This window comes from Carya illinoinensis, chromosome 9, assembly GCF_018687715.1.
Source record: "Carya illinoinensis cultivar Pawnee chromosome 9, C.illinoinensisPawnee_v1, whole genome shotgun sequence".
Taxonomy (NCBI): domain Eukaryota; kingdom Viridiplantae; phylum Streptophyta; class Magnoliopsida; order Fagales; family Juglandaceae; genus Carya; species Carya illinoinensis.
Genome location: NC_056760.1, coordinates 7741674 through 7768383, shown reverse-complemented (window position 1 = coordinate 7768383; position 26710 = coordinate 7741674). Strand labels below are relative to the sequence as shown.

The window sequence follows — 26710 nt, the reverse complement described above, 5'->3', positions numbered from 1 at the left end:
TTAGAATACATGACCAACTTGAGATAGAAACATTTCGTAACATGGCATAACATATAATAGACAACATATTTAACATGACATATTTGTAACAGTGAATATTACATGACTTGACTTACATGTAATAGATGACATACTTAGCATGACGTACTTGTAATGTACAGTAATACATAACAGAATATATTATGTAACAGATAAAATTTGATGACAGAATAAATTCTGTATAATAGACAATTACATGATAACTTGACATGGCATGACACATATGATAACATACATACATACACTGTAGTTCTTTTACTTAGCATACATACACAGTAGACTGCTAGTAAGTTAAAAGCTAACTTACCTCGATCTCCGCGTTTCTTATAAAACCTCAAGCGCGATCACGAGGAACTGTAATTAGTGATTCTAAAAGTTAGTACTAAATCACTAATAATTTGAAATATGGAAAATACTAACTTAAAGAGTAAAATTTTCATTTTACTCTCTACATGTTGGAAAAATGACCGTTTTACCCATAATTTAAGGATTTTGTATACTAATTCCAAAAGTTTCCAAAATTTACATTCCTCATGTAAATTTTGTTCTAAACTTAAATATCAACTCAGAAAAATTTAAAACAAAACACAACTATGGAAAACACACTATGGCCGAAACATCCATAGGCCATTTCCCTTGATTTTTGTTGCAATTCCTTCCAACTTCAAAACTCATGCTTAAACCAAAATTTTGCAACAAACATCTTCCAATTCTAAGTTCAAAACCATACTTAAAACATCCATTTAGAAAAAGCTAATAATTAACACCAAACTTTTTTTGTAAAAAGATCCAAGCACTTGAATCACAAGTTTTGACCTTAAATCAAAACATCTCCAAGAATTTCAAAAAAATCAAATCTTACTTTTAACATATTTATAATATCATCCTAACATCAACCATGCTTTAAATCATCGAACTAAAGTCACCAAAATCACAAAATAATATTTGGAGTTTTTGGTTTTACACTTAGTCCAAAAACATAAACTTTTTCCTCAACTAGTTTTGATAAATCTCTTGATCTATGACTTATAATTATATGATCTTCAAACCAAACCATCACATGGTTTAAAAAGATGTCCTAAAACATATATAAGCTTCTAATTCAAGATCACATGGTTAGAAATTAACCAAAACATAAATTTAGCCAAGAATATCCACACTTTGGCTTATTTGAATATCTATTTGCATAAAATTTCATATCTTTGAAACTAACATCAAATATCTTCAAAATAATAATATAACATGTATATAAGATACTTAGTATTCTCCAATAAAATTATTAAAGTCATTAGAATAGGTTTAGACCACCAAAGAGTTAAACTTTCTCAAAATAGAAACTGTTTTTCTTCTTCCAATTTCTAAGTTTCTAAATCTAAGCAAATATTTCATCAAGACCTTCAATCATGCAAAAATCCTCAACCAATAGTCATATATACATGTTAACAATACTCCATAAAAATTTCGGACCAATATCTATCCATTAGCTTGGTCAAAAACTCCAAACTATAACATATTCTCCAGTTTATCTCCCAGAATGACCTTTCTATAGTTTACACAATATTTGACTGACCAAATGATCTTCAAATGGGGCAAATAAGATATCCATGTAAACTAGACTCAAAAAGGAACAACTTATATGAAGGAGATTTTATGATAAAATACTTACAACAGCTTCGAAATGGGCATGCAAAAGAACTCCTAAAAGCTGTCTGAGAGAGAATGTTTGATATTCTTTTAAAGAAACGTGTAAATGAAGATAAGTTCGTGGGTGATGGCTGGAGATGCTTATGGAAGAGATAAGGGAGATGATAAGGCTGGAGTTGAGAGTTGAGTGTGGTTTTCTCCTACCCAAAATATCTATAAAATATTATCTCAAAAATATTCTATCCAATAATATCTATAAAAATCAGCTCAATATATTTTCCAAATGTGGAGTAGACTTGGAAGAGTAAGGTGGATAAAATCTTTCTATGTGTATTTTAAATCTCTATTCTTAAGATATTTTCCAAATGTGTATTTTGCTTAGGTGTCATGATCTCACACCTTGATTTCCTTCACAATTCTATCTAATGGTTTCTCTTTGTGCCAAGTATCTAATACTATTCATTATGTGTGGTTAAGATCTTGCCAAGTGTCCAAATAAAATATCACTATCCTAATTTGGACATTTCACACTATGATTTTGAAAATACTGCGCTCAGTACATTTACCGAGGTTACTATTCACTCCAAAAATAAACGTAATAAACTTAGTACTGAAAAATTCTAAATATTCAATTAAGCCTAGTGGTGTAGACTATAATGTATTCTGACACTTTTAACTATCTCAAATAATTAAAATCGCATTTCTAGCACCATAGTGAGTGATAACACTAACTATGTTGACAGGCTAAAATTTATGCGATTAGTCGATTCGTGTAAACTTACAGAGTTTTCACGAGGTTCCTAAAGTCAATAGAAATTCCTTAATTGAATTTCTAGCGGGCTGTTACATTTTTCCTATTCAAAAAAAAATTCAAAAATACAATTAATGTTCAATGAAATCATCACACTGAACTAAATTATAAACGGAGGATCCTGCCACATCCACGGGCACAAATCATTTCTAACAAAAGTTTGTAGAAATTGGACCCGATCATGGTTGGATATCTCACAAAGCTTTTCGCATTTTCTTCTAAAGCAACAAAGTTCTTGCTATCGATTTGGTATTTGGAATAACGTGTCAGGTTTACAAACAAAGTTCTTACAAATGTTAACAATTTGAGCACCAATTTCAAACGGGGCACCAAAATGTCAATCAAATAAATAGAAATGACTCATTTCTGAATGAATAGCTGGAGATTTTATTTTTCTTTCTGATTAGATCGTGTGAAAGTGTTAGCAGCCAGGGAGTCTCCATGCATTTGGAGAGTCGTAGGAGAAAAGGATCGATGGTCTCGAAGGTGCAATTTCTTATGGTCAAAGCCGCGTCCATTAATTAGACTCAATGGAGGTGGGTTTGGAATATTGGGAGTCCTCTTTTGTTGATGGAGAGAATTTGAATCATCTACCATTCAAGTCAATAGTTTTGCAAAGATCACTTGAACCCACCTCATTTTAGAACTTAGAAGTAGACTTGTCGGACGAGGGACTAACTAGTATCTCATAACAAGGTGTAAATCACAATTATCCCCGTTCATGCTTTTAGTATTTCTGTTAATAGCTTATACATGGTGAATATTTTTTTATTTTAAAAGTTTTTCTCAAGTATAGTTACTATTTCTCTTTATGCTGAAAATTATGAACATTTTATTTCAAAATAATTTTTTTGAAAAAAAATTAAAAATAAAATTGATTAAATAAATATTGTATATAAAATTATAAGTACATATAACACTACTCAATAATAAATCCATTGTGCACATGTGAGTCCGTTTTTATGATCCTGTACACTACGGGTGTAATTGGTCCTCTCCGGTTAGTCTTGGAGAAGAATTTCAAATCGAACTTATTTTTTTGGATCACCAAAAGTCCGGACTTGTAAGGACTTTGACAGAACCAAACTATTTTGGTTTGGTTTGGTTTGGTTTGGTTGATCGGATATTTCACTCCGGACCATTTTTTCATTTTTTCAAGTTTTTGAAATGATTAAAAAAAAATTCAAATTAATGATATAGTCTAAGTTGTCTAGCTAAGTATATACTTAACTAAAGTATAATAAAGTAATAATACTAATAGTATGGGTACTATCAATAATTAATAGTTTGTATTAAAATTCTTACCCTTTACTTTTTATATGATATAAGTATAAATAATTAAGCTATAAGAGAATCAAATAATTACTTGTAATTAGTTAGAAGAAAATTATACAATTACTTGCTTTTAATTTATATAACTACTTAAAAATAAATTATAAATATCATATAAAATTTATATATTAAATTCTGTTTGGTCTGGGATAAAAAAAATTCTACCCCGAGACCAGACCAAGAACTCAATTTTTTCACTTTCTTAGATTAAGACTAGCCAATCCCTTAATCGGTCTGGTCTGGATGATCGACGGTCTATCCGGTAGATTTTTCAATTGTGCACTAAGTAACTCTTTCTATAATCGAAACATTAACCAAAACCGCTTCATTATTGCTATTTGTGGGACTTGTTGAGATGACACTTGCTCTTATCAAACACAAAATTTCACAGATATAATAATTTTTATGATTAGAGATTATTGGTTACATTAATAATAATTTGCACCATAGTTTTAATTTGGTACATAAAAGTAAAGGATCCGAATGCTAATAATATCATCTATCCCTAATTATGACATGTGAAAAATTGATGGAATAAAAATGGGCTGCAATCTACACGCAACTTCAATGCTGGAAAAAAATAAAATGATCCGAATCCGACACATAAACACAAATCGGGGAAACTGATACTTGGTCTTAAAAAAGCATTTTAAGAAATGCCTGTGTGTGGATAGCATTTTCTTTACGGGAATGTGAAGGGAAAATATGAAATTAAAATTTCTATTAGCTCGAGAAAAAATCTATCGTCATTCGTCAAAAGATAATTAGGGGAAGAAAAAGCTGATATCAAATCATCACCTCCCTCCCATTATCGGAGGGTAATAAATGCAGAATACCTTTTCAAGGATATGCAATGAAATCACTGGTTAAGCTCCGGATCCTTCTCCCACGTCGTTTTCGAATCGATCAATTAGCTTTTCCGGACGCCATTTTGGAAGACACGTTAGACACCATTGACGGGGTCGAGAGGCCTCGTTCGCATGCGCAGTACAAAACTAGAGTACGCAAAAGCAATCATGCAAGTACAACGATAACTCGCTCGGAAATCCCAAGCACATCTCGAGGGTAATATCGGAAGCCAAAAGTCTCGGTCGCTATCTCGCCCTCTCTCTCCCTGGGAAGAAAGTCCTTTCTTTACTTCTCTTTATATCCGTGCTCTGCTTTTCCTGTGTCTTTTGCTCTGTTTTTTTCTCTGCTCTTTTCGGTCGGTACCCACCAATGGCGCCGAGTCTGAAAGACCTACAGCTCACCAAGGTTGCCGGCGCAGGTGGCCGGGTCTTCGACAGCGAAGATTCCGGTGACCTCGAGGACGTACGGCTCCTAGATTCCTACGATGATGGCGATAGTTTTAATAAAATCGAAGCAGGAATAAGGAGGGTCCAGGTCAGCGTCTCCGGTATGACCTGCGCTGCTTGCTCTAATTCAGTTGAGGCGGCTCTAAACAGCGTCAACGGGGTTTTGAGGGCCTCTGTTGCCTTGCTTCAGAACAAGGCTGACGTGGCCTTTGATCCTATGTTGGCGAAGGTTAGTATTGGGTTGGAATTCCGCATCTTCGCTTTGGGGTTTAGTTTGAATGTTAGTTTGTTATAAATTGGTAAAGGGGTTAGTGCTGTTTTCTGAAAACTTCGAGCTTTTGAGCTCGTTTTGGTGTTTCGGACTATGGGTCAGTGATAGTGGTTCTTCAATTTTTGTGATTTTTGCTCAATCTTGTAAATTTCTCTTTAATTTTTGTTTCTGGTGAATTGGGTCCAGGGTTCGTTTATTATTATTATTATTATTAATTTTTTTTTTTAAATTTGTGCTGTGCGGAGTTCTCTCTTAGGTTTGTATCTCGATATGGCGTATAATGTTTTCATTTTTATCAGTTGAACAAGGATTGTGATATTAGCCATGCAATTATTAGAAATTGTGATGATTTTTTTGGGGTAAGTTATCCATTAAGAGGAAAAACGAAATAAAGGGGTGCCACTCTAATACCTGGCAAAGTATTCATGAGAAACACCCAAAGAAAACTTGATTGTTAGATTAAATATATCTTTTAAACTTGCCTGTCAAATTAACTATAAATCACGCCTACACGATAGGTGCCTGCCTCCATTCCTTTAGCTGCCACTGGACTAACTGAACTTCTTGAATTTCCAAACTAGGGAGAGACAAAGCTGGACCAAATTTGCCAGAAGGCCAACGCTTTAAAAGGCACTGCTATATGAGAGGAGAGGAATTGATGGAATGTAATGAGTTCTAGACAACACGAGAAAACTTTAAAAGATTGTAATAATTTGTTTTAATACTTAAGAATCTCAGTGTTTTACGTACCGTACCGGCCATACCGGTCACTAGGCCGGTACAGGTATGGTACCTGTTTCGTACTGGCTAAAATACTGGCCGTACCGGCCAGTATTTCGGCCCTTTATCTTTTTTTTTTTTTTTTTTTTCATTTTTTTAAACTATAATCTTATTTTTTAACCCTCAATTCATACCAGACTATTTATAATTTATATATACATATTTATTCATATATAATTTATTCATATATAGACTATTATTTTGAAATATAATTTATATATATATTTTTTATATATCGACTATTCCGAAACGATATATGAAATGGTACCGGTACCTAAATATTTCGTTCCAGTACCTTGACCGGTACGACATCCGGTACGGTATTCAAAACATTGCTTAAGATAACGGTCGGTTTCTGTTATAGAGTTTGTGGGCATCCTTATGAAATCCTTCATCGTCTTCCTGTGTCTGGCTGCATGTGAAAATACCTTGCATAGAAGTTTATATCTGCCAAATGGGCACAGAGAACCTTGGATTTGTACGTAAATACTGAAGCATTTTGTGACTTGTTTTAATTTAGGACGAAGACATTAAGAATGCAATTGAGGATGCGGGCTTTGAGGCTGAGATTCTACCTGAACCCAGTACTTTTGGGACAAATCCACATGGAACCCTGTTAGGGCAGTTCTCAATTGGAGGTATGACGTGTGCAACCTGTGTAAATTCTGTTGAAGGTATTTTAAGAAATCTGCCTGGTGTAAAAAAGGCAGTAGTTGCCTTGGCCACTTCCTTAGGGGAAGTTGAGTATGACCCCCTTGTGATTAGTAAGGATGAAATTGTCAATGCAATCGAAGATGCTGGTTTTGAAGCTTCACTTGTACAGAGCAGTGAGCAGGACAAAATCATATTAGGGGTTGCTGGCATGTACAATGAGATGGACGGACAACTTTTAGAAGGCATACTAAGCCACTTTAAAGGCGTTAGACAATTTTGTTTTGACAAAACATCGAGAGAATTGGAAGTTCTCTTTGATCCTGAAATTGTCAGCTCCAGATCATTAGTTGATGGGATTGAGGGACAATCCAATGGGAAGTTTAAATTACACGTAACAAGCCCTTATGCAAGAATGACTTCCAAAGATGTTGAAGAAGCTTCAAATATGTTTTGGCTTTTTGCCTCTAGCTTGTTTCTCAGTGTAAGTATTTTCTTTCATTGACATGATTCAATATTTGTAATTTATTTCTTTTGTATTTTGCTTCCTTTATGTTGTCTCTTTCCTGATAGTTACAAAATAATGCCAACAGAAACTTAGTCACGATTACTGGATATGTTTCCTTTTGAGTCCATGCCAGTTAGTAGGGTCAAATTGGGTTGAGCTTTCGTCTATCTTACATTGAGAATTGCATTCATATCTCAATGTAATATTTCTTATAATTTATCAGTATCTTTTGGAAATCTAGATGATACTAGTTGATATGAATGTTTTTGAATTGCAATGTGTCACACGCCCCAACCTACACCCTAGGAGTTGGTAGTTTGGAGTGCTAGAAGATGTGAGTCTAATTTAATGTAAAAAGAAATTACTTATAAAAATGCATCCTTCAAATGGTTTACAAAATGATTTTGTAGCCCATGCAGACACCAATGATACTTCAGTTTCTATTCTTGCCTATTAAATTAATTGTTCCTTTGGCTCCAGATTCCTGTCTTTCTCATAAGGGTAGTTTGTCCTCACATACCACTGGTGTATTCCTTTTTGCTTTGGAGATGTGGGCCCTTCCAAATGGAGGATTGGTTGAAGTGGGCATTGGTGAGTCTTGTCCAATTTGTTGTTGGAAAGCGCTTCTACATTGCTGCTGCCAGAGCTCTTCGGAATGGTTCAACTAACATGGATGTTTTGGTTGCATTGGGAACTTCAGCCTCTTACCTCTACTCTATATGTGCTCTTCTATATGGTGCAGTGACTGGATTTTGGTCCCCAACGTACTTTGAAACAAGTGCAATGCTGATAACATTTGTATTGTTTGGGAAGTATCTGGAGTGTCTTGCCAAAGGAAAAACCTCAGATGCCATCAAGAAATTAGTGGAACTTGCACCAGCAACAGCAGTGTTACTTGTCAAAGACAAAGGTTTGTTTGCATGTGTCTTCCTTTCTTTCTTCTTCTTCTTCTTTTAAATAGAGGGTGATGTATTTCTGGGAATTTGCCCGTCAGAATGGTTGGAGTCTTGATGTTTTAGTAAAATTTTGAAATTGTATATATATTTTATCATTTATTTTTACATTGAGTAGGATAAAAAGTTGATTCCAAAATTTTATCGAACAATCTCAATTCACAATGCTTTTTTCTAAATAGGTGCCTCTCTTGTATATGTCGTGTACTTGAGTTGCGCCTTTTGCACTTTTTAATAAAATGTAACTGCTTTTAATTTTATTGGTTCAGTTGGAAAGTGTGTTGGAGAACGGGAAATAGATGCTTTGCTAATTCAGCCTGGCGAAATTGTATATATCTTTTATCATTTATTTTTACATTGAGTGGGATAAAAAGTTGATTCCAAAATTTTATCGAACAATCTCAATTCACATTGCTTTTTTCTAGATAGGTGCCTCTCTTGCATAAGTCTTGTGTACTTGAGTTGCGCCTTTTGCACTTTTTAATAAAAATATAACTGCTTTTAATTTTATTGGTTCAGTTGGAAGATTTGTTGGAGAACGGGAAATAGATGCTTTGCTAATTCAGCCTGGCGACACTTTAAAAGTTCTTCCTGGTGCAAAGGTTCCTGCTGATGGTGTAGTTGTATGGGGTTCAAGTTATGTTAACGAGGGGATGGTAACTGGTGAATCTGTACCTGTTTCAAAGGAAGTCAATTCATCAGTTATTGGAGGTACTATAAATTTACATGGTGCCCTTCACATACAAGCTACTAAAGTAGGAGGTGATGCAGTTTTAAGCCAGATAATTAGCTTGGTTGAGACAGCCCAGATGTCAAAAGCTCCTATTCAGAAGTTTGCTGACTTTGTAAGTGTTATGGATATTGTTTGACTGTAATCATGTCATACTCGTTCTATTTTTATGCTCTATATAGGCGTCATATGAGTATATTCTTTTCCTCCCGTCTTGCTTTGAAAATGAGAAAATAATACATTTTAAAGTCACCTGAAAAGTAAACTATACGTTGTAAGATGACTCATTCCATTGTAGCTTGGCAAGTGACGATGAGTGAACAGCAATTATTTTATGCTTATTGTATAGCAAACCTGTCATTTTTGACATTCATGATATATATGCATGCCTTCTACCTTTTCGATTCTTATAAATGGCAGAATACGATCCCCTTATCCTTCCTCAAAAATACCTTCAGAATGGATAGCTTTTACACTTCCACTTGGTTTTTACCTTTTATAAAGGTCATGTTTTATTCACAGGTGAATTTTCCTTACTGGGATTATTGTATTCTGGTGGAGATGGATTTATCCAGTCCTAAGCCTCTGTTGCATAGCTTAGTTACATGGTACCTGTGTTGAGTTTGAGTATCAATGAGTCAGTACCCTATTTTTCCTTTTTGATAAGTAAAAATATTATATATATATATCAATAGGAGTAACCAAGTATACTGGACGTATATAAGAAAACACCTAGCCCATACTAGAGAGCTCCTAATGGCCCAAAAAGCCCGTGAAGAACTACCAAAATACACCAAGCCTGAATTAGAATAGAACACACCTCCCCAACCCCAACCCCAACCCCAACCCCTTGTTTCCTATAAAACTAATACTCCACCCGAAACTCCCTCTACGAGCACGTCTTCATATTGCCCTCCCTTTAGTATTTCCTCGACTTGAGCTTACCACCTTTAGCGTCATAGTTGATTGCCCAAGAATGATGCTCTAACTCCCTGCTTTTCTTAAAACTTGATTTGGTTTCAAGTGAGTGGCTCGCCTCAATTTAAGTGAGTAGTGCTTTAAATTGGTCTTCACATCCTCCATGTGAAAGCCCCACGATATGCTGAATCTGGTTAACCTTATGCAGAACCCAATCCAATGGTGAACCTGCTATATTGTTTATCGGAAGAAGAGAAACCAGGGGAACAACATTATCCCCAGACACAGTACCCTATTTTTGAATGAGACACGATATGCATCTTTTTGTGCAAGCCTTTTACAGAGGCTGATTGGATCAGCTACCATAATGATTAGCACCTCATTGAAAGTTCATCGTAAATATATAAACAATTTGTGCATGATAGACTTTACGCCACTTTCCTTATTTTTTGGGTCCTTTTTTCCCCTATTTTTCTGCAGTCAGTTCTTGAATTTTATTTTTGAAATTATAGATTGATGTTATAGTATACACAATTCTTGGTATCAATTATTGGTCCTATCTTGGTTGTCTTTGTACATGCAGGTAGCGAGCATATTTGTTCCTACAGTTGTTGTCATGTCATTGTTAACATTGATGGGTTGGTGAGTTCACATTTCCTTGAGGATGCTGCCATGCACTTGTGGATGGTAATTTTATTCCATGTAGTTAAAATGGTTGTGCCTCCTTTTTATTAAATATTTTCTCTTGCCCATTGTCTCTAGGTATATTAGTGGAGCTCTTGGAGCTTACCCAGAACAATGGCTTCCGGAAAATGGAAACCACTTCATATTTGCCCTCATGTTTTCAATATCGGTTGTGGTTATTGCATGTCCATGTGCTCTTGGCTTGGCAACGCCAACTGCTGTCATGGTTGCAACAGGGGTTGGGGCAAATAATGGTGTGCTGATAAAAGGAGGAGATGCTTTGGAAAGGGCTCAAAAGATTAAGTATGTGATATTTGATAAAACAGGTACCCTAACCCAGGGAAAAGCCACAGTTACGACAGCAAAAGTTTTTGCTGGAATGGATCGTGGAGAATTCCTTAGATTGGTGGCTTCTGCAGAGGTGACTTCCAATTACCTTACAAGTTTCCTTCGTTTCCCTCAAACACATATTTTGCCTTTTTTATGTTTTCCTATTTTTGGTCCAAATATGGTGCCTCAAAAAATTCCAAAGAAAACCTCATACTATCGTAATGATATAAAGCAAAATAGTTACCATACTATTTTAACCGCTGTGAAACAGACAGCTTGCTTTTAATACAGTATTTAGATGTTTTGCTATTTTGGATTAACTGCATAGATGGGCAGATACAAACATTTTAGTTTTTCATTTTCTTCTTCTCATTGCATTATTCTCTCTCTCTCTCTCTCTTTGTTGGGGGGGGGGGGGGGGGGGGGGTAGAAATTCATCAAAATATCAAGCAATACCACCATACCAGAGGCTATCTTGATTTGTTTATTCTCCCGTCTTAGGTTAGCAGTGAGCACCCATTGGCTAAAGCAATAGTGGAATATGCACGCCATTTCCATTTCTTTGATGAGTGTACTGAAACCAAGGATGCTGAAAATAATATCAAAGAGTCAACTTCTGGATGGCTTTTTGATGTGTCAGAATTCTATGCTCTGCCAGGAAGAGGTGTCAATTGCTTTATAAATGGGAAAAGGGTCCTGGTGAGTTTTCTTTTCATTGAAATTTGCAAATATCGATTTATTTTCAAATATGCTTCATAATTTTGCTTATTGGATGTGACTTTTCCTAAAAGGTTGGAAACCGGAAGCTAATAACTGAAAATGGAATGGCTATCCCAACCGATGTTGAAAGTTTCATAGTAGATATGGAAGAAAGTGCCAAGACCGGAATACTTGTTGCATATGACAATAGCCTAATTGGAGTTTTGGGAGTTGCTGACCCACTAAAGAGAGAGGCTGCTGTGGTAGTGGAGGGCCTTGGGAAAATGGGTGTTGGGACAGCCATGGTCACTGGGGATAACTGGAGAACAGCTAGGGCAGTTGCTAAGGAGGTATAAAGTTTTATTTCTTAGTAATTTAAACCCCCATTTTCACTATCAAACCCTTAACTTAGAATTATTAAGAGAAATGCTAATGACTTTTTTAGGGTCCCAATAAATTTAGACTCTAACCAACGTTTTATCCTCGATATCATTGCGGAAAAATGGTTTTCTTGTTAATTTCTATATAAATATTGTTATTGGAACTTTGCATCAAACATATGGTTCTTAAGTAATTATCCATTATTAATTTTAGTGGATTAGCTATTCTATGCAGACAGAATTAAATTTGTCGAATAGAAATTGATATCATATATCAACTATAAAGACAAAAATATTTATGCTGGGCAGGTTGGCATCCGAGATGTAAGGGCAGAGGTAATGCCAGCAGGAAAAGCCGATGTCGTACGATCATTCCAAAAAGATGGGAGCATAGTTGCAATGGTGGGTGATGGTATCAACGACTCCCCTGCTCTAGCTGCAGCCGATGTTGGTATGGCAATCGGGGCTGGGACAGATATTGCCATAGAAGCAGCGGATTATGTATTGATGAGAAATAACTTGGAAGATGTAATCACAGCCATTGATATCTCGCGGAAGACCTTTTCACGTATCAGATTAAATTATGTGTTTGCCATGGGTTACAATGTGGTTGCGATCCCTATTGCTGCTGGGGTTTTCTATCCTTCTCTTGGGATTAAGTTACCACCATGGGCGGCTGGTGCATGCATGGCTCTCTCATCTGTAAGTGTAGTATGCTCTTCTTTGCTTCTTAGGAGATACAAAAAACCCAGACTTACAACCATACTAGAAATAACTGTAGAGTAGAAAGATAAAATTGATAAACTTTTGTAAGTTTCGGCTTCATATGAAGATTAGATGGGTTTGGATCCAGTTTGTTGTCCCAATTTTGTACATGATTTCTGTTTCATGTGCAGTGGTGGTGTAAATTTTGTAACCTGTTCATTGTAATTGCAACTTGTATAATAATTTTCGATGAAGAAGATGCTCTCTCTGCCCCGACCCACCCCTCGTATATATTGCTTGTCGAGCTTCATCCTCCCTGGACATTATGTTCCTAATCAATTTACATGCTTCCAACCTCGGGCCTAGGCCATGTTCAGAATGATCTCTTGGAAAATACATTATTTTATTATTTAAAAAAATAAGAGTAGTTTTTAACGGTTGGTGGGCAATGCGATGTCAGTACAGTTCATGAGAGTAGCATGTAGCATGGGCCGGCGCCTGAATATTTAATAAACGACAACTATATATCAAAACAGAAACAGAAGGCTAAGATTATTTATTTATTTTTAATTTTGTGTTTTATGGGGTTTGAAATTGGATTTTGTATTATACATGTACTTCTAGATAAAAATGATAAACATTCAGAAAGGATGGCTTCCATCAATGATGGCAGCATAAGAAATGTAAGAAATGTTCAAATCAAACAAAAGTTCTCCGCTGATTAATCAAAGATTTTCAGCTTTGAGGTGACGCCAATACTTGGTCAAAACTTTCAAAAATACAAACGTGGTTGGTCATAAATTCGTGAAGCAGAATCACTTCGGAAGATTATTTTGTGTTTTCTTATTATTTAAGATTGGCTATCTTTGACCCAATGTCATCAGCCAGGCATCAGTACACAGCTTGCTCCTTTCACACTACCTGTATGTATCTTAAAATATATATGTGTGTGTGTGTGTGTGTGTGTGTGTGTGTGTGGCAATATACTTGGTCGTGATATTCATATATACATGGAAGGGCCCGACTTTGATGTTGACAGAATTTAACCACGATTCACAGGTCAAATTTAACGATAATTTGGATACAATGTGCTTGCTTTGCAAGATATATATTCCTCGGTGATAATGATGGGAGGGCCCATGCAGCCTATGGTTGCTGAACTCGCTAGCTATAAAATTTTTGGGAGTTTTGTTACATACAAGTACAGTTACGTATTAATTTATATACTAATACTAATTTATTCATACTTAAAATTTAAATTAATACTGTTATCAATAAAATCTATATTTTGACCAATTACATCACATTGATGTACAGATTAGTACATAATTATGCTTGCAACTATATTTTTCCAATCCTTAAATTATACGATTGACTGGGCAACCATGCATTAACGCCAACTTCTGTTTGGAAGAGAAGTATACGAGGGTTAATTTGTATAGGAGATGAGATGAGAGGAGATGATTTTAAATAAAAAATTAAAATTAAATTAAATATTATTATAATAATATTATTATTTTAGTATCTGAAAAAAATTAAATTTTTATTATATTTTATGTAAAAATTTAAGAAAATTAATATAATAATAAGATGAGATGTTTTCAAAACCCTAACGGCCGGAATGCTTCGGCATGGAAAAAAATGAGCATTATCCAGAACGTACGTTCACATAGCCGTACATAAACATGTCCTTATCTCAATTTCTTCGTTTTTCATTTGTTCAGATAACCTTTAAAGAAAACATATGTCGAGTTCACACAGCATTAAAATTAGCTATAGCTAGCTCGTCCAAAATCTCATAAATATTGGCTTAATGTTAATGGTCGCTTTAAATATGTAACCAAGCTAAATATGCCCACTCATCACAAACCTACAAACATGAATTTTACCATATGGATGGGGCCGGATCGGAACGTACATGTAATTATATATATATATATATATATATATATTAATGTTATTTTATCTGCTTGAGTTAGGTGTTGATCATGTAGACAATTTGAATAATTTAATTTCTTTATAAAAGCAGACAAGAATTTGTGAATATAATAGGCTCGCCGAAGTCATTTTCTTAATTTGATCTATAATCTTTTAAGCTTATAGGTTGATATTATGCATGTTATTTTGATACCGTCGAATTTGCTATAATATACTCGATCGGGATTAGTCTAGGTAATTCCATGCGAAGTTTTAATAGTATTGCAGCGCGAACGTGCAAAATTTTCTGAAAAGGATATTAAGATAAACAAAAACCAGAGAATAGGCTTGAGTTAATTAGTAATATTTCCACGAAGATCTACGACCCAGGAAGATTCATGCATCATGTTTTGATTTCAACTTTTCTTATATGGTTGACGAATTAGCTAGCTAGCTAGCGATCGACGTGAACCTTGGGGTGATGAGGTGCAGTACCAGCGAGAGAGAGATCATGACTTCCTTAATTCCGATCCCCAATTATGCCGCGATCATGCACGAAGCAAAGCTTGATGGGAGACTAATTAAAGCTAGCAAGACTCAAGATCAGAATAGTCGATCAAAGTACTCGACCCAGCTAATTTCACAACTTTTCTGCCATTACCGATCCATCATGATTATCTTTTAATTCCTTTCTAGACTTAATTTGACTATACTTATAATGCTTTCTTATGTCAGCCATGAGCGAACAGCTTTATTCTAGCTAGTTTAATGGAGGACTGGCTTCTTCGCAAGAAGCTAGCTTAATTTATATATGTGTGGAACAATACTTTTGATCAATATATAGTCAATATACTATAGCAGTACTACAGCTAGCTAGTGCTAATTCCCATACTTCACGTTTTAATTTGATCATATATATCTAATTTTCTGCCCGGCACAAAAAATATGATTTATTGTTTCCAATTTCCTTTATTTTTTAGAGCGTCTCTAGGTTATTAATAATAAACTCCATTTTTTTCAAATGATTGAATGTGCGAGGCTTACGCATTTCGCATTTTAAAACTGTAGCAATACTCTTATACTTAACGGCTAAGAGTTATGATGTGTTCTGGACTAGTACAAACAAGTGATATTATTCAACTCACGTGGCAAAGAAACTTTGGCTGTTTGTGACAGCTTAATAATAATAATAAAATAAATGCCATACACACATGTTTGGTGATGGCATATATATCTCAAACTTGCATGGAGAACATGCTTGGATATATACGGTGGGTGTGAATGCAGTATATCAGAGGTAATTAATTTGTAAAAGAATGTGTTTTTTATTTGATTGTTTATTTATTATCATTTTAATAACTTTTTGACCAACTACGGGGCTAAAGACCTTCTCACAATAACCCTCCATGGAGTCTGAAACTAGAGCTTCTCTTTTATTATGATGACCTCGTTGATATAAACAGATGTTCTTTCCTGGAAGCACCGCATGCATATACTTTGGCACAAAGTCTCTATCTCTCTCTCTCTCTCTCTCTCTCTCTCACTATCAAAGAATGGTCAAGTTAGACGTGTTTTACTTTGACCAAAAATAGCCAGTATAAAAACAGTAGATCTCAGCTTGCTTTTTCCTTTCACAACACAAGGAAGGAGTTAGATCAGAAAACCATGGATAATACCTTCCCAAGTTCTAGTGACTGGCTGCCATTCTACGACCGGCCGGCCGCCATTGATGGCCAGCCAGTGCTTTCTCATGGAGTACAGATCTCGGATGCTACTGTGGTCACGACCTGCGTCGAAACTGACATCAATATCTCCAGTCCAAGCAGCAATCCATCGCTTGCAACAAATGGTCAGTTGACTCCAAAGGGTAGTCCATCGAAACCTATCCGCAGGAGGTCTAGGGCTTCCAAAAGAACACCAACCACCCTCCTCAATGCCAATACCGGCAATTTTCGAGCCCTGGTGCAGCAATTCACCGGTTGTCCTAGCACGGCCATCTCATTTGGGAACCAAAGAGGACCTGTCAATTTAAACTTTGGGAAAGCGAGTCAAGAAAACCAACGAATGGTTACTTCAGTAATGGCACCCTTTGGGACCAATTATCATTATCATCGACAGTCGCAGTCTCAGCAGCCAGTACTTGCAGATGATCTTCAGTATCAACGCCACAATCAACAGCAACAACTGCTGCTACAGGAGCAGCAGAGTATGTATTCATTTGGCAACAATATTTCTAGCGATGTTTTTGTTTCGTCCACCTCTAGCAACGCCCCTAGGCCCAACGTGGAGACTGCCGACGGGTTTGCCTTAATGGACGATCATAATGTTTTTTTTCATGAACTAACAATGGATTCTTTCTCCAGTGATGTTAAGAATGATGGTTTCTTTTAGGAAATAGTAGATTATATAATTAGTTTGTAGTTTGTTGACTTTCAGATCGATAATCTTCATCATCGATCGATCATCAATCAGCTGTGTAAATTGCTGTTCTTCGTAATCCCATAGGATTATATATATATATATATATATGCTATATATTATGAATGTAATATATGTTCTCTATATACATGCCTTAAGCATGTTGTATTATTTCTGTTTCTTTCTTCTCCTTGTTCTTGTTCTTCTTTCTTTTTATTGTCTTTTTATGAGTACTATTTCGATAAATAGCGCGAGTTCATATGTTTTCTCTAGTTTCTAGTACGCATGCTTTAAAATAGCGAAAAGTCTCATAGGTTATGAATCATATGACTGAAAAAGTTGGCCGTGTTCTTTGTAACAGTTTTGACTGTTGAATCATCTTAATTCGAAAGCTCTCTCTTTCGGCTTTCCCCGACTTTATATATTTTCTGTTAATATTTGCATCCCATTAATTCGATCAGGAGTTATATATATATACATAATAAATGAGCAACAAGTACAATTGTTATAATTAAGGTTTTAATTTGGTCGGAAATAACAACAATAATTTGACTGCAGCAAGCAATATTTCAACCACATGCAGTAGTACTGTAAATGAAGAACGTCATGCATGACAATTTCTTATGTATGCACCCTATATATGACGGCATGTTGATTTTGAACCACAAAATTCCATTTCATTATATTCTAAAGTTCCGAAATCAAAGCAATATATAGTACAAGAAAAGCCTTTTCTCACGTTAATCATATCCGGCCCACTAGTTCTGTATTTAATTGGTATTTGGTCTCTCAATACAAGAAGTACTCTAATAGGTGTTTGTAAAAAAAAAAAATCACATTAACGACGGATTATAATTTAATCAGAGAATGACTATTTATGATAAAAATATATTCATTTTAATAGAAAAGAATCATTTTTAAAAGAAATAACTGATCATAAATAATCAGTTTTTTATAGCACGTTTCACCATTAATGGTATTGTCAATAAGATTGACTCGAGTGAGAAAAGGGTGATCAACGAAGGATTGAAGTGCGCCCAAGACAAGGTCGAGCTGGGATCCTAGAGCTCCATATATTCGCATGCATGCGTCTGCCATCAAAGAAAATATTCTGTTTTATCCAAAGTCCAACCTCATCATCTTAGTTGATTTTCAAATCTTAGGACGGGTTGCCTCTTGACTGGGCATACCCTAATTATCTATGTTTTAAAATCATCAATATTGTCTGTACCCAACGAATAAAAGGAGGGAAGAAAAGTCAAGTACGGTATGTTTTCGGCAACGAAAAAAAATAAATGCAATACATAATATATATATATGTATATATATAGCTAAATGATGAACATTCTTTAAGATTATTATTGATTAGTATTTTACTTAATTTATCAGTTAATGTAAACAATTTACTTCTAGAGACGTTTACGAATTAAATTAGTATTTTATGAAGCAACCAACACATGGGGCAAGTAATTAAACCCTCTCTATTATATAATATTGCCCCCCCACAACTATAATATAATATTATTGAATAAATTCACCTTTCCAACTTTGATCGTATTGGGTTTTTAGATCACGACTTGATACTGTTTGTCATCAAATAAAACAGATCGTTTGGACTGAAAAACTAGCTATTTAACTCAATCTATCTCATCTTATTATTATAATTTTTTTAAATTTTTAAATAAAATATAATAAATAATTTAATTTTTTTAAATTTTAAAATAATAATAATTTTAAAAATAATATTTTATTTAATTTTTAATTTTTATTTAAAATTATCTATTCTCATTTCATCTTTATCTCCCTTTCCGATTCATTTCCGACCATTACGACATTCAGCAAAATATCCATGCTAGACCTGCACCTGCAAATCAATATTGTCACGATCGAAGCTCCATTTTGTGCTTTCGGGAGGGCTTGTATATATGGGACGGCGCCGTCATCAGTGACCATCTAATTAAATGCAAGCCTTTTATTTTAGAATAAATCTTGTATGCGGCCTTAATGTTATCGTTCAAATTTTTTTTCCTACTTAATAATTGAGAAAATAATTTTTAATGTATTAATATTTTTTAAAAATATTTAAATATATTAAAAAAATTAAAAAAAAAAGAACATAAAAATAAAAATACAAAATTATGTTACACGACATTTCTAACCGTCATTGCTCGACAGAAGCCTAACACAACTCTTTATTTTTTTATATTTTATTTTTGCTTTTAGCTCCAAATTGAAAACATGCACTATTATGATATTATCATTTCCAATATTTCTCAAAGCAATTAATGGTAAAATGGGAACATATTCTGTATTAATTCTAGCATTGTACAATCCCGCATATGTATGATCACGAGCTAAATCATCATGTGTTGGCGAGAGTTGGTACTGGACCAAGAGGGGAACGAAGACAGCTGATCTTGTGTTGATCGTTGATCGATACATGGGTACTTGCTGGATATTATATGCATGGTTGTTCTTTTGCCTTTTGTCATTCAAGCTAGAAGTTTGTCATGGCTTCAGATAACTTTGATAGTTTTGTGAGCTTGATGGAAAAAGAATCGATAATTAATTTGAGAGGGCAATGTGCAATTTTCTTAAAAAAAATAATTGATATTGTACTTTTGAACCTAGCAACTCCAAGAACAAGGATGTTGAAGCCTCTTTTTTTTTTTTTTTTTTCCTAACAAGTGAAGAACTTTCATATTATATGTATATAATATTTAATTGGTTTGTATCATGGCCGATGTAGATGTAGGGGTATTTGTTGAAGTTGTCCCTACAACAATTACAATATTGAAACCCCTATCCGTTTTTGTTTTGGGGTTTTAAATTAAATTTGGCCAAAACATATTTCAAAATTAATTTAAAAGTTTCAAAATTGAAATCCCAGAAATTGAAAATTCTAATAATTTGGGGTTTCAATTTTGAAGTTCCTAAATTAATTTAGTGGTTTCAAAATTGAAACCCCTAACATAAATTAGGGTTAGATAGTCAAGAAAAATCACAAATCTCCATAACATACAAATCACAATTCCATTATCCAAATCCAAGCATCAAGACACAATCCGTAGGAGGGATTAGGGATACTTATAGAACATACTAAGTAGGAGAGAGAGTGCAACTACGACGGTGAGGGTGCGACTACGAGAGAGAGGGTACGACAGCATATTTTGATCGATCAATATGAGAGTGGGAGAGTGGCAGTTGCGAAGTGAGGAGAAATTTTAGACTTCAGTAAAACAAAACGGAATAGCAAAACAATGTTGTTTTATTTTACTCTATATTCAGGGTGGGGGAAAAGCGGACCAAACCATCTCCATTCCTGTCCTGTCTCGCCCCTCAAGTGTGCCCAAGTGTGGGCGGGGTACCCTGCCTCCTGAATCTGATGTATGGGGCTACCAGCCTGCCTAGATGGGACAGGACAGGACGTTGAGGGGCGGTGGGCCCTGTAATAATAGGGATGAAGCTTTGTGCATGTTCATTGAGTTAACTTTTTATGGGCAAATGTTATCTTTGTTATCCAAACTTGATTCCCATTATTATTGAAAAAGTAGTGGTTCTACACAACACTACACCTAAAGGGGGGGTGAATAGGTGTAATCTAATTTTTATGGCCTTTTGAAAATTAAATAAACAAGCAGTTTGTTGCCCAGATGACTAACACAAGAGGGGGGGTGAATTGAGTTGTATTAAAAAAATAACAATTATAAATCAAATATATAATATAAAATATAAACAAAATATGAAATAACAATAAATATAACGAGTAAGGGTAAGAGAGAAGCAAACTCAGTATGTTAACGAGGTTCGGCTCCACTGCCTACGTCCTCGCCTCAAGTTACCCCTTGAGAATTCCCAAATTCACTATTCAATCTCCTTCAGGTGGAGATAGAAACTTATTACACCTTTGAACAACACCGCTACAAAGGATCCATGTAGAACACCCTCTACACTTGCAATCACCTTACACGTAGTGATTCAATTATTCTCCGTGTAGAATACTTTCTACACACACAAGGGTTATATACACCATTTTTCTGATACAAGAGCTGATAGTGGGTAGGTTATCAGAAAACACTCATCAATGAGTGAAATAAGAACAATACAGCGCAAACTATATCTCTCAAAATGAACAAGGATTAAGACTCAATGCTTAAAGAGGAGAAAATGAAAGCTTTGAATGAATGTTGTATGCTCTTGGTGTTGTAAATGTGAAGCTCTCAAATGATCTATTTATAGGCATATGAGACTTCATATTCAAATTTAAAAAGATTCACATGTCAAAGACAACATCATTCATTTTTTCAAAAAATTCAAATAAAAGGTTCTTCATTTTCAATTGTCAAAGACAACATCATTCATTTTTCAAAAACTTCAAACCTAATTTTTTACTTTTGGCATATGACAAAAGGAGCACACTTTCATTTTTCAAAAAGTCCAAACCTAATCTTTTACTTTTTGCATATGACAAAAGGAGCACATTTTACTTTTCAAATTTTTCAAACAAAATCATCTACCTTTTGTATAAGTCTAAAAAAGCATCAATCACTTTTGAAAATATTCAAATAAAACATGCACATGTGAAAGATGACAATCAATCATCTTTAATATTTTCAAAGTTCAACCCTTTAATCAAGGCATGCACATGCAAAAGATGACAATCAATCATCTTTCAAAATTTTCAAAAATATTCATGCACATGTGGAAAATGTATTTTAATGCTTTATGATAAAATATTAATTTTGAGCATTAATCCTAATTTCGAATTTTAAGAGATTTACAACATTATTCTATGACTTTAATGTGAACTTGTTTCCTTCTTGCTCATGCTTGATTCTTTGATGTGCTTGATTCCATTGTGTGAACAACTTGATCTTGAAACTCCTTTATTCTTTGAATTCATTTGTTATTATCAAAATTCATGTGTAGATTTATAATCACATGAAACTTGAAACCTTGGGTTCAATAATCTCCCCCTTTTTGATGATGACAAATACTTGATAAAACTTGAAACCTGTATTAATACTTAAGCTCCCCCTGAAAATATGCGTTAGTTTTTCAAGCAAAAGTATAAATATAATTCCAAGCATATATAACAAGTTTAGCAATTTAAACAATGTTAATGTTCTAGTCTAAAACTTCTCCCCCTTTTGGCATCATTAAAAAGGATCGGCAGCAAATAAATGGACTAAAGAAAACGATGCGTTTAATAGTCACTGTAGATAGTTGAAAAAGGAGCCGTCCGTGACCCGACAAATGCTGCAAAGACTTGAGGCCTAACTCTATGAATTTAGTGCGGCTAGAGATTTAAACAATCGCCTGATGTTGTTGAAAAATGTGATTGAAGGCTCTGAGTTGCTATAAAAAATGATCATTTTCATCTATCGGATGCCAAAAAAAATAATTGCTTCTTGACCTGAGTTCTGTTTTACCACAACGATAGAATGGCTGAGCAATTCTCTTCCACTAATGTTCCAGACTTGAATCAGAAACCCTTGACGCATCAATTATCAATCTTCTCTCCTGAGGCCGTCAATACCATGATAGGAGCAGTGAATCGTTTTTCTAGTAAGGCTGATTCTGAGATTATTGTATAATCAAGAATGCTCAGTAGTCAATATGCTGCCTCTGTTACGATCTTGTCTCGAAGGTTAATGGCGAGGGTGAGTGAGATTGATCATCTTAACATGCAAATATCTGAGTTACGACAGAAGCTTGCTAATAAGGATGATGAGAATAAAAAGGCTAAAGCAAGAAAACCAAGAGTTGAAAAAATTTTCAGATTAGTATGCTCATGATCTGTAACCACGAATAGAGGAGCTGGAACGAGAAAGGGTTCAGATACAAGGTCAACATCGGCAGATAACAGCAAAGGTTCATCGTTTACTAGAAAAATAGGGACAATCTACTGTTAATCTCGCTGGGTTAGTAAGAAAACTTTTGACAATGTGTGTCCAGCATATCTTGTATTTCTTGTGACTAAATAAGATTTGAAAAGACAATAGTTTGTCTTATTATTTATGCTATCTCTATAAAATCAGTCCTGAAGTTCATCTAATTCGCATCAAGTTTTCATCTCATCTCTATAACTCATCTGCATTCCTTCAATATTCTCGTTTTAAGCCTTCTATTCTTTTCTCAATGACTCATTCTTCTAACATTTCTCTAGATCCATCCATGAGGCATTATGCATCTCAACCTCCTGTCCTTTCTGCAGCTGCCATTGGTGCCATGTTGCAGCAAGAAAATAATAATCTGACTAATAAGTCAGATTCTGATGCTATTTATGACTTGGTGAGTCTTGGGACTCGCTACTCTTCCTCTATTGTTGCTTTTTCTCAACGGCTACAAGCCAAAAATCATGAAGTTGAAAAGCTCAAAGAACAAATTGTTGTACTTCAACGAATTGTTCAAGAGTCTAACACAAGGGAAGGAATCATTCGGCAGAAGAATAAAAAGTTGAAATCTTTATTAGATTCTTCATTCCGCTTGCTGGTTCCCATGGATAAGAATGACATGATATTGTTTGAAGAGAATGAGCGTCTCAAACATAAGGCTAAGAATCTCAAGTTTATGTAAAAGTATTTAAAAAATCTATCTCTATTTTTATTGACTCTAGTCTATCTTTTAAGAGATATTCATAGCATGCATCATACCTATTTCTCTTCTGATCATACATAATCTATCTTCTGGTAAAGGCTTTGTGAAAATATCTGCTAACTGATCATGTGTGTTTGTGAATTCTAGTACTATATCGCATTTCTGCACATGATTTCGAAGAAAATGATATCTTATTTCAATATGCTTAGTTCTAGAATGTTGTATTGGATTCTTTGAAAGATTTATAGCACTTGTATTATCACATTTGATTGGAATGTGATTATACTTGAGTTTAAAATCTTCAAGTTGTTGCTTCATGTAGAGAACTTGAGCACAACAACTACCCGCAACAACATATTCTGCATCAGCAGTAGATAGTGCAACAGAATTTTATTTTTTACTAAACCAGGAAACTAATGCATGACCTAAGAAATGGCATGCTCCACTAGTGCTTTTTCGATCTATTTTACAGCCAGCATAATCTGCATCTATGTAACTGATTAGATCGAAAGATGTGTGCTTAGGGTACCATAACCCTAGGTTAATTGTACCACTAAGATATCTAAGAATGCGCTTAACTGTAATTAAATGTGATTCTTTTAGAGATGATTGAAAGCGTGCACATAAGCATACACTAAACATAATATCTGGTCTACTGGCTGTTAAATATAATAAGCTACCAATCATACCTTGATATATCTTCGAGTCAACTGGCTTACCGGATTCATCTTTATCAAGTTTAGTTGATGGGCTCATTGGTGTTCCAATTTCCTTAGCATTTTCCATCCCAAACTTCTTCAGTAATTTCTTAATATATTTTGATTGATTGATGAATGTCCCACTTTTTGCTTGCTTAATTTGCAATCCGAGAAAGAATGTAAGTTCTCCCATCATGCTCATCTCAAATTCTTCCTGCATAGTCTTAGCAAAAACTTGACACATATTTTCATTAGTAGTACCGAATATTATATCATCAACATAAATCTGAATCAAAAGAATATCATTATTTTCATATTTAATGAAAAGAGTTGTGTCGATTTTTCCTCTTGAAAAACCTTTTTCAATCAAGAAACCACTAAATCTTTCGTACCAAGCTCTAGGAGCTTGTTTAAGTCCATATAGTGCTTTTGTGAGTTTGAAAACATGATTTGGGGAAATATGATTTTCAAAACCTGGAGGTTGCTCAACATATACCTCTTCATTTATAAAACCATTTAAGAAAGCACTTTTAACATCCATTTGAAAAAGTTTGAAATCTTTATAACAAGCATATGCAAGTAGCATTCGAATAGCTTCTAATCTTGCGACTGGTGCATATGTCTCATCATAATCGATTCCTTCTTCTTGATTAAAACCTTGGGCTACAAGTCGAGCCTTATTTCTAGTTATAACTCCGGACTCATCTTTCTTATTTCTAAAAACCCATTTTGTTCCAATAATAGTATGATTTTTGGGTCTAGAAACAAGTGTCTAAACATCATTTCTTTCAAATTGATTCAACTCTTCTTGCATAGCTAGAATCCAAGATTCATCAAGAAGTGCGTCATCAATATTTTTGGGTTCAATTTGAAATAGAAAAGCAATATGATTGCAAATATTTCTAAGAGATGATCGAGTACTTACACCTTGTGAAGGTTCTCCCAAAATTTGTTCCACTGGATGATCTTTCATAAATTTCCACTGTTTGGTTGCATCTTGTATTAAATTTTGATGATCTTTCCTGATGGCTCCATGTAGAACTTCCTCTATTGTTTTCTCTTTGTTGAGATTGAGACTTTCCGTGTTATTTATACCTCCTATTTCTTCATCAATAGATTTCTTGGAGAGTGGAGAATTAGATTCATCAAATACTACATGCATAGATTATTGTATAGTCAAAGTCTTTTTATTGAATACTCTATAAGTTTTACTATTAGTAGAATACCCGAGAAAGATACCTTCATCAGATTTTGTATCAAACTTGCCTAAATTATCTCTGTCATTCAAAATAAAACATTTGTATCCAAATACATGAAAGTAACCAATGTTGAGTTTTTTCTCATTCCAAAGCTCATATGGGGTTTTATCTAACTTAGACTTTAGCATAACTCTATTTATAACATAACATGCAGTACTTACCGCTTCGGCCCAAAAATAACTAGGCAAGTTGTTCTCATTAAGCATTGTTCTTGCCATCTCTTGAAGAGATCTATTTTTCCTCTCTACTACCCCATTTTGTTGAGGAGTTCGAGGAGCAGAAAAATTATGCACAAAACCATTTTCATCACAAAAAGTTTCAATATTTTTATTAACAAACTCTTTTTCCCTATCATTTCGGATACTTGAAATAGTATAGCCCTTTTCATTTTGAATTCTCTTGCATAACTTGGTAAAGGCATTATGTGCCTCATTTTTATGAGCAAGAAAGATGACTCAAGTATATCTAGAAAAATCATAAACAATAACAAATGCATAATATTTTCCTCCTAGACTTGCAACTCTATTTGGTCCAAAAAGATCCATGTGTATCAGTTGCAATGATCTAGTAGTGGAAATATGTTTCTTAGTTTTAAAAGAAATTTTTGTTTGTTTACCAAATTGACATGCATCACAAATTTTGTCTTTAAGAAAATTTGTTTTTGGTAAACCTCTCACAAGATCATTTTTTGAAAGTTTGGAAATAAGTTCCATGTTGGTATGACCTAATCTTCTATGCCATAACCAACTAGTTTCATTTTGAGCTGAAAAGCAAATAGCATCTTGTGAGGTAATTTCTTCAAAATTAATTGTATAAACATTATTATTTCTAAAAGCAATAAAACAAATATTACAATCATGATCATTTAAAATAATGCGCTTATCCATTTTGAAAGTAACTGTAAATCCTTTATCACATAATTGACTTATGCTCAAAAGATTATGTTTTAAACCTTCAACAAGTAGAACATCTTCAATTATGAGAGAAGATTCATTACCAATTTTACCTATTCCCACGATCTTCCCTTTCGAGTTGTCTCCAAATGTCACGTGTCCTTCTTTTTTAGATCTAAGATCAAAGAACTTAGT

At 34.4% G+C, this 26710-nt stretch overlaps 2 protein-coding genes across 2 annotated transcripts; both read left to right on the top strand.

Annotated features, from left to right (window-relative positions):
• The first annotated feature begins 4551 nt into the window (after positions 1–4551).
• Positions 4552–12987, top strand: LOC122276178 (copper-transporting ATPase RAN1-like). The gene is made up of 9 exons (XM_043085738.1): positions 4552–5350; positions 6693–7307; positions 7812–8241; positions 8804–9129; positions 10516–10574; positions 10695–11037; positions 11448–11645; positions 11738–11995; positions 12335–12987. The coding sequence occupies exons 1-9, from the start codon at positions 5045–5047 to the stop codon at positions 12809–12811; spliced, it is 3012 nt and encodes a 1003-aa protein (XP_042941672.1). The 5' UTR covers positions 4552–5044; the 3' UTR covers positions 12812–12987.
• Positions 12988–16196: 3209 nt separating this feature from the next.
• On the top strand, positions 16197–17240 carry LOC122277199. The gene has a single exon (XM_043087117.1). The coding sequence runs from the start codon at positions 16313–16315 to the stop codon at positions 17036–17038; it is 726 nt and encodes a 241-aa protein (XP_042943051.1). The 5' UTR covers positions 16197–16312; the 3' UTR covers positions 17039–17240.
• The last annotated feature ends 9470 nt before the right edge of the window (positions 17241–26710 follow it).

Coding starts and splice junctions, on each gene's coding strand:
- LOC122276178 (XM_043085738.1), top strand. CDS start 5,045: ATGGCGCCGAGTCTGAAAGACCTACAGCTCACCAAGGTTGCCGGCGCA. Junction 10,575..10,694: donor TTGTTAACATTGATGGGTTG/GTGAGTTCACAT, acceptor CATTGTCTCTAG/GTATATTAGTGGAGCTCTTG. Junction 11,996..12,334: donor CTAGGGCAGTTGCTAAGGAG/GTATAAAGTTTT, acceptor TATGCTGGGCAG/GTTGGCATCCGAGATGTAAG.
- LOC122277199 (XM_043087117.1), top strand. CDS start 16,313: ATGGATAATACCTTCCCAAGTTCTAGTGACTGGCTGCCATTCTACGAC.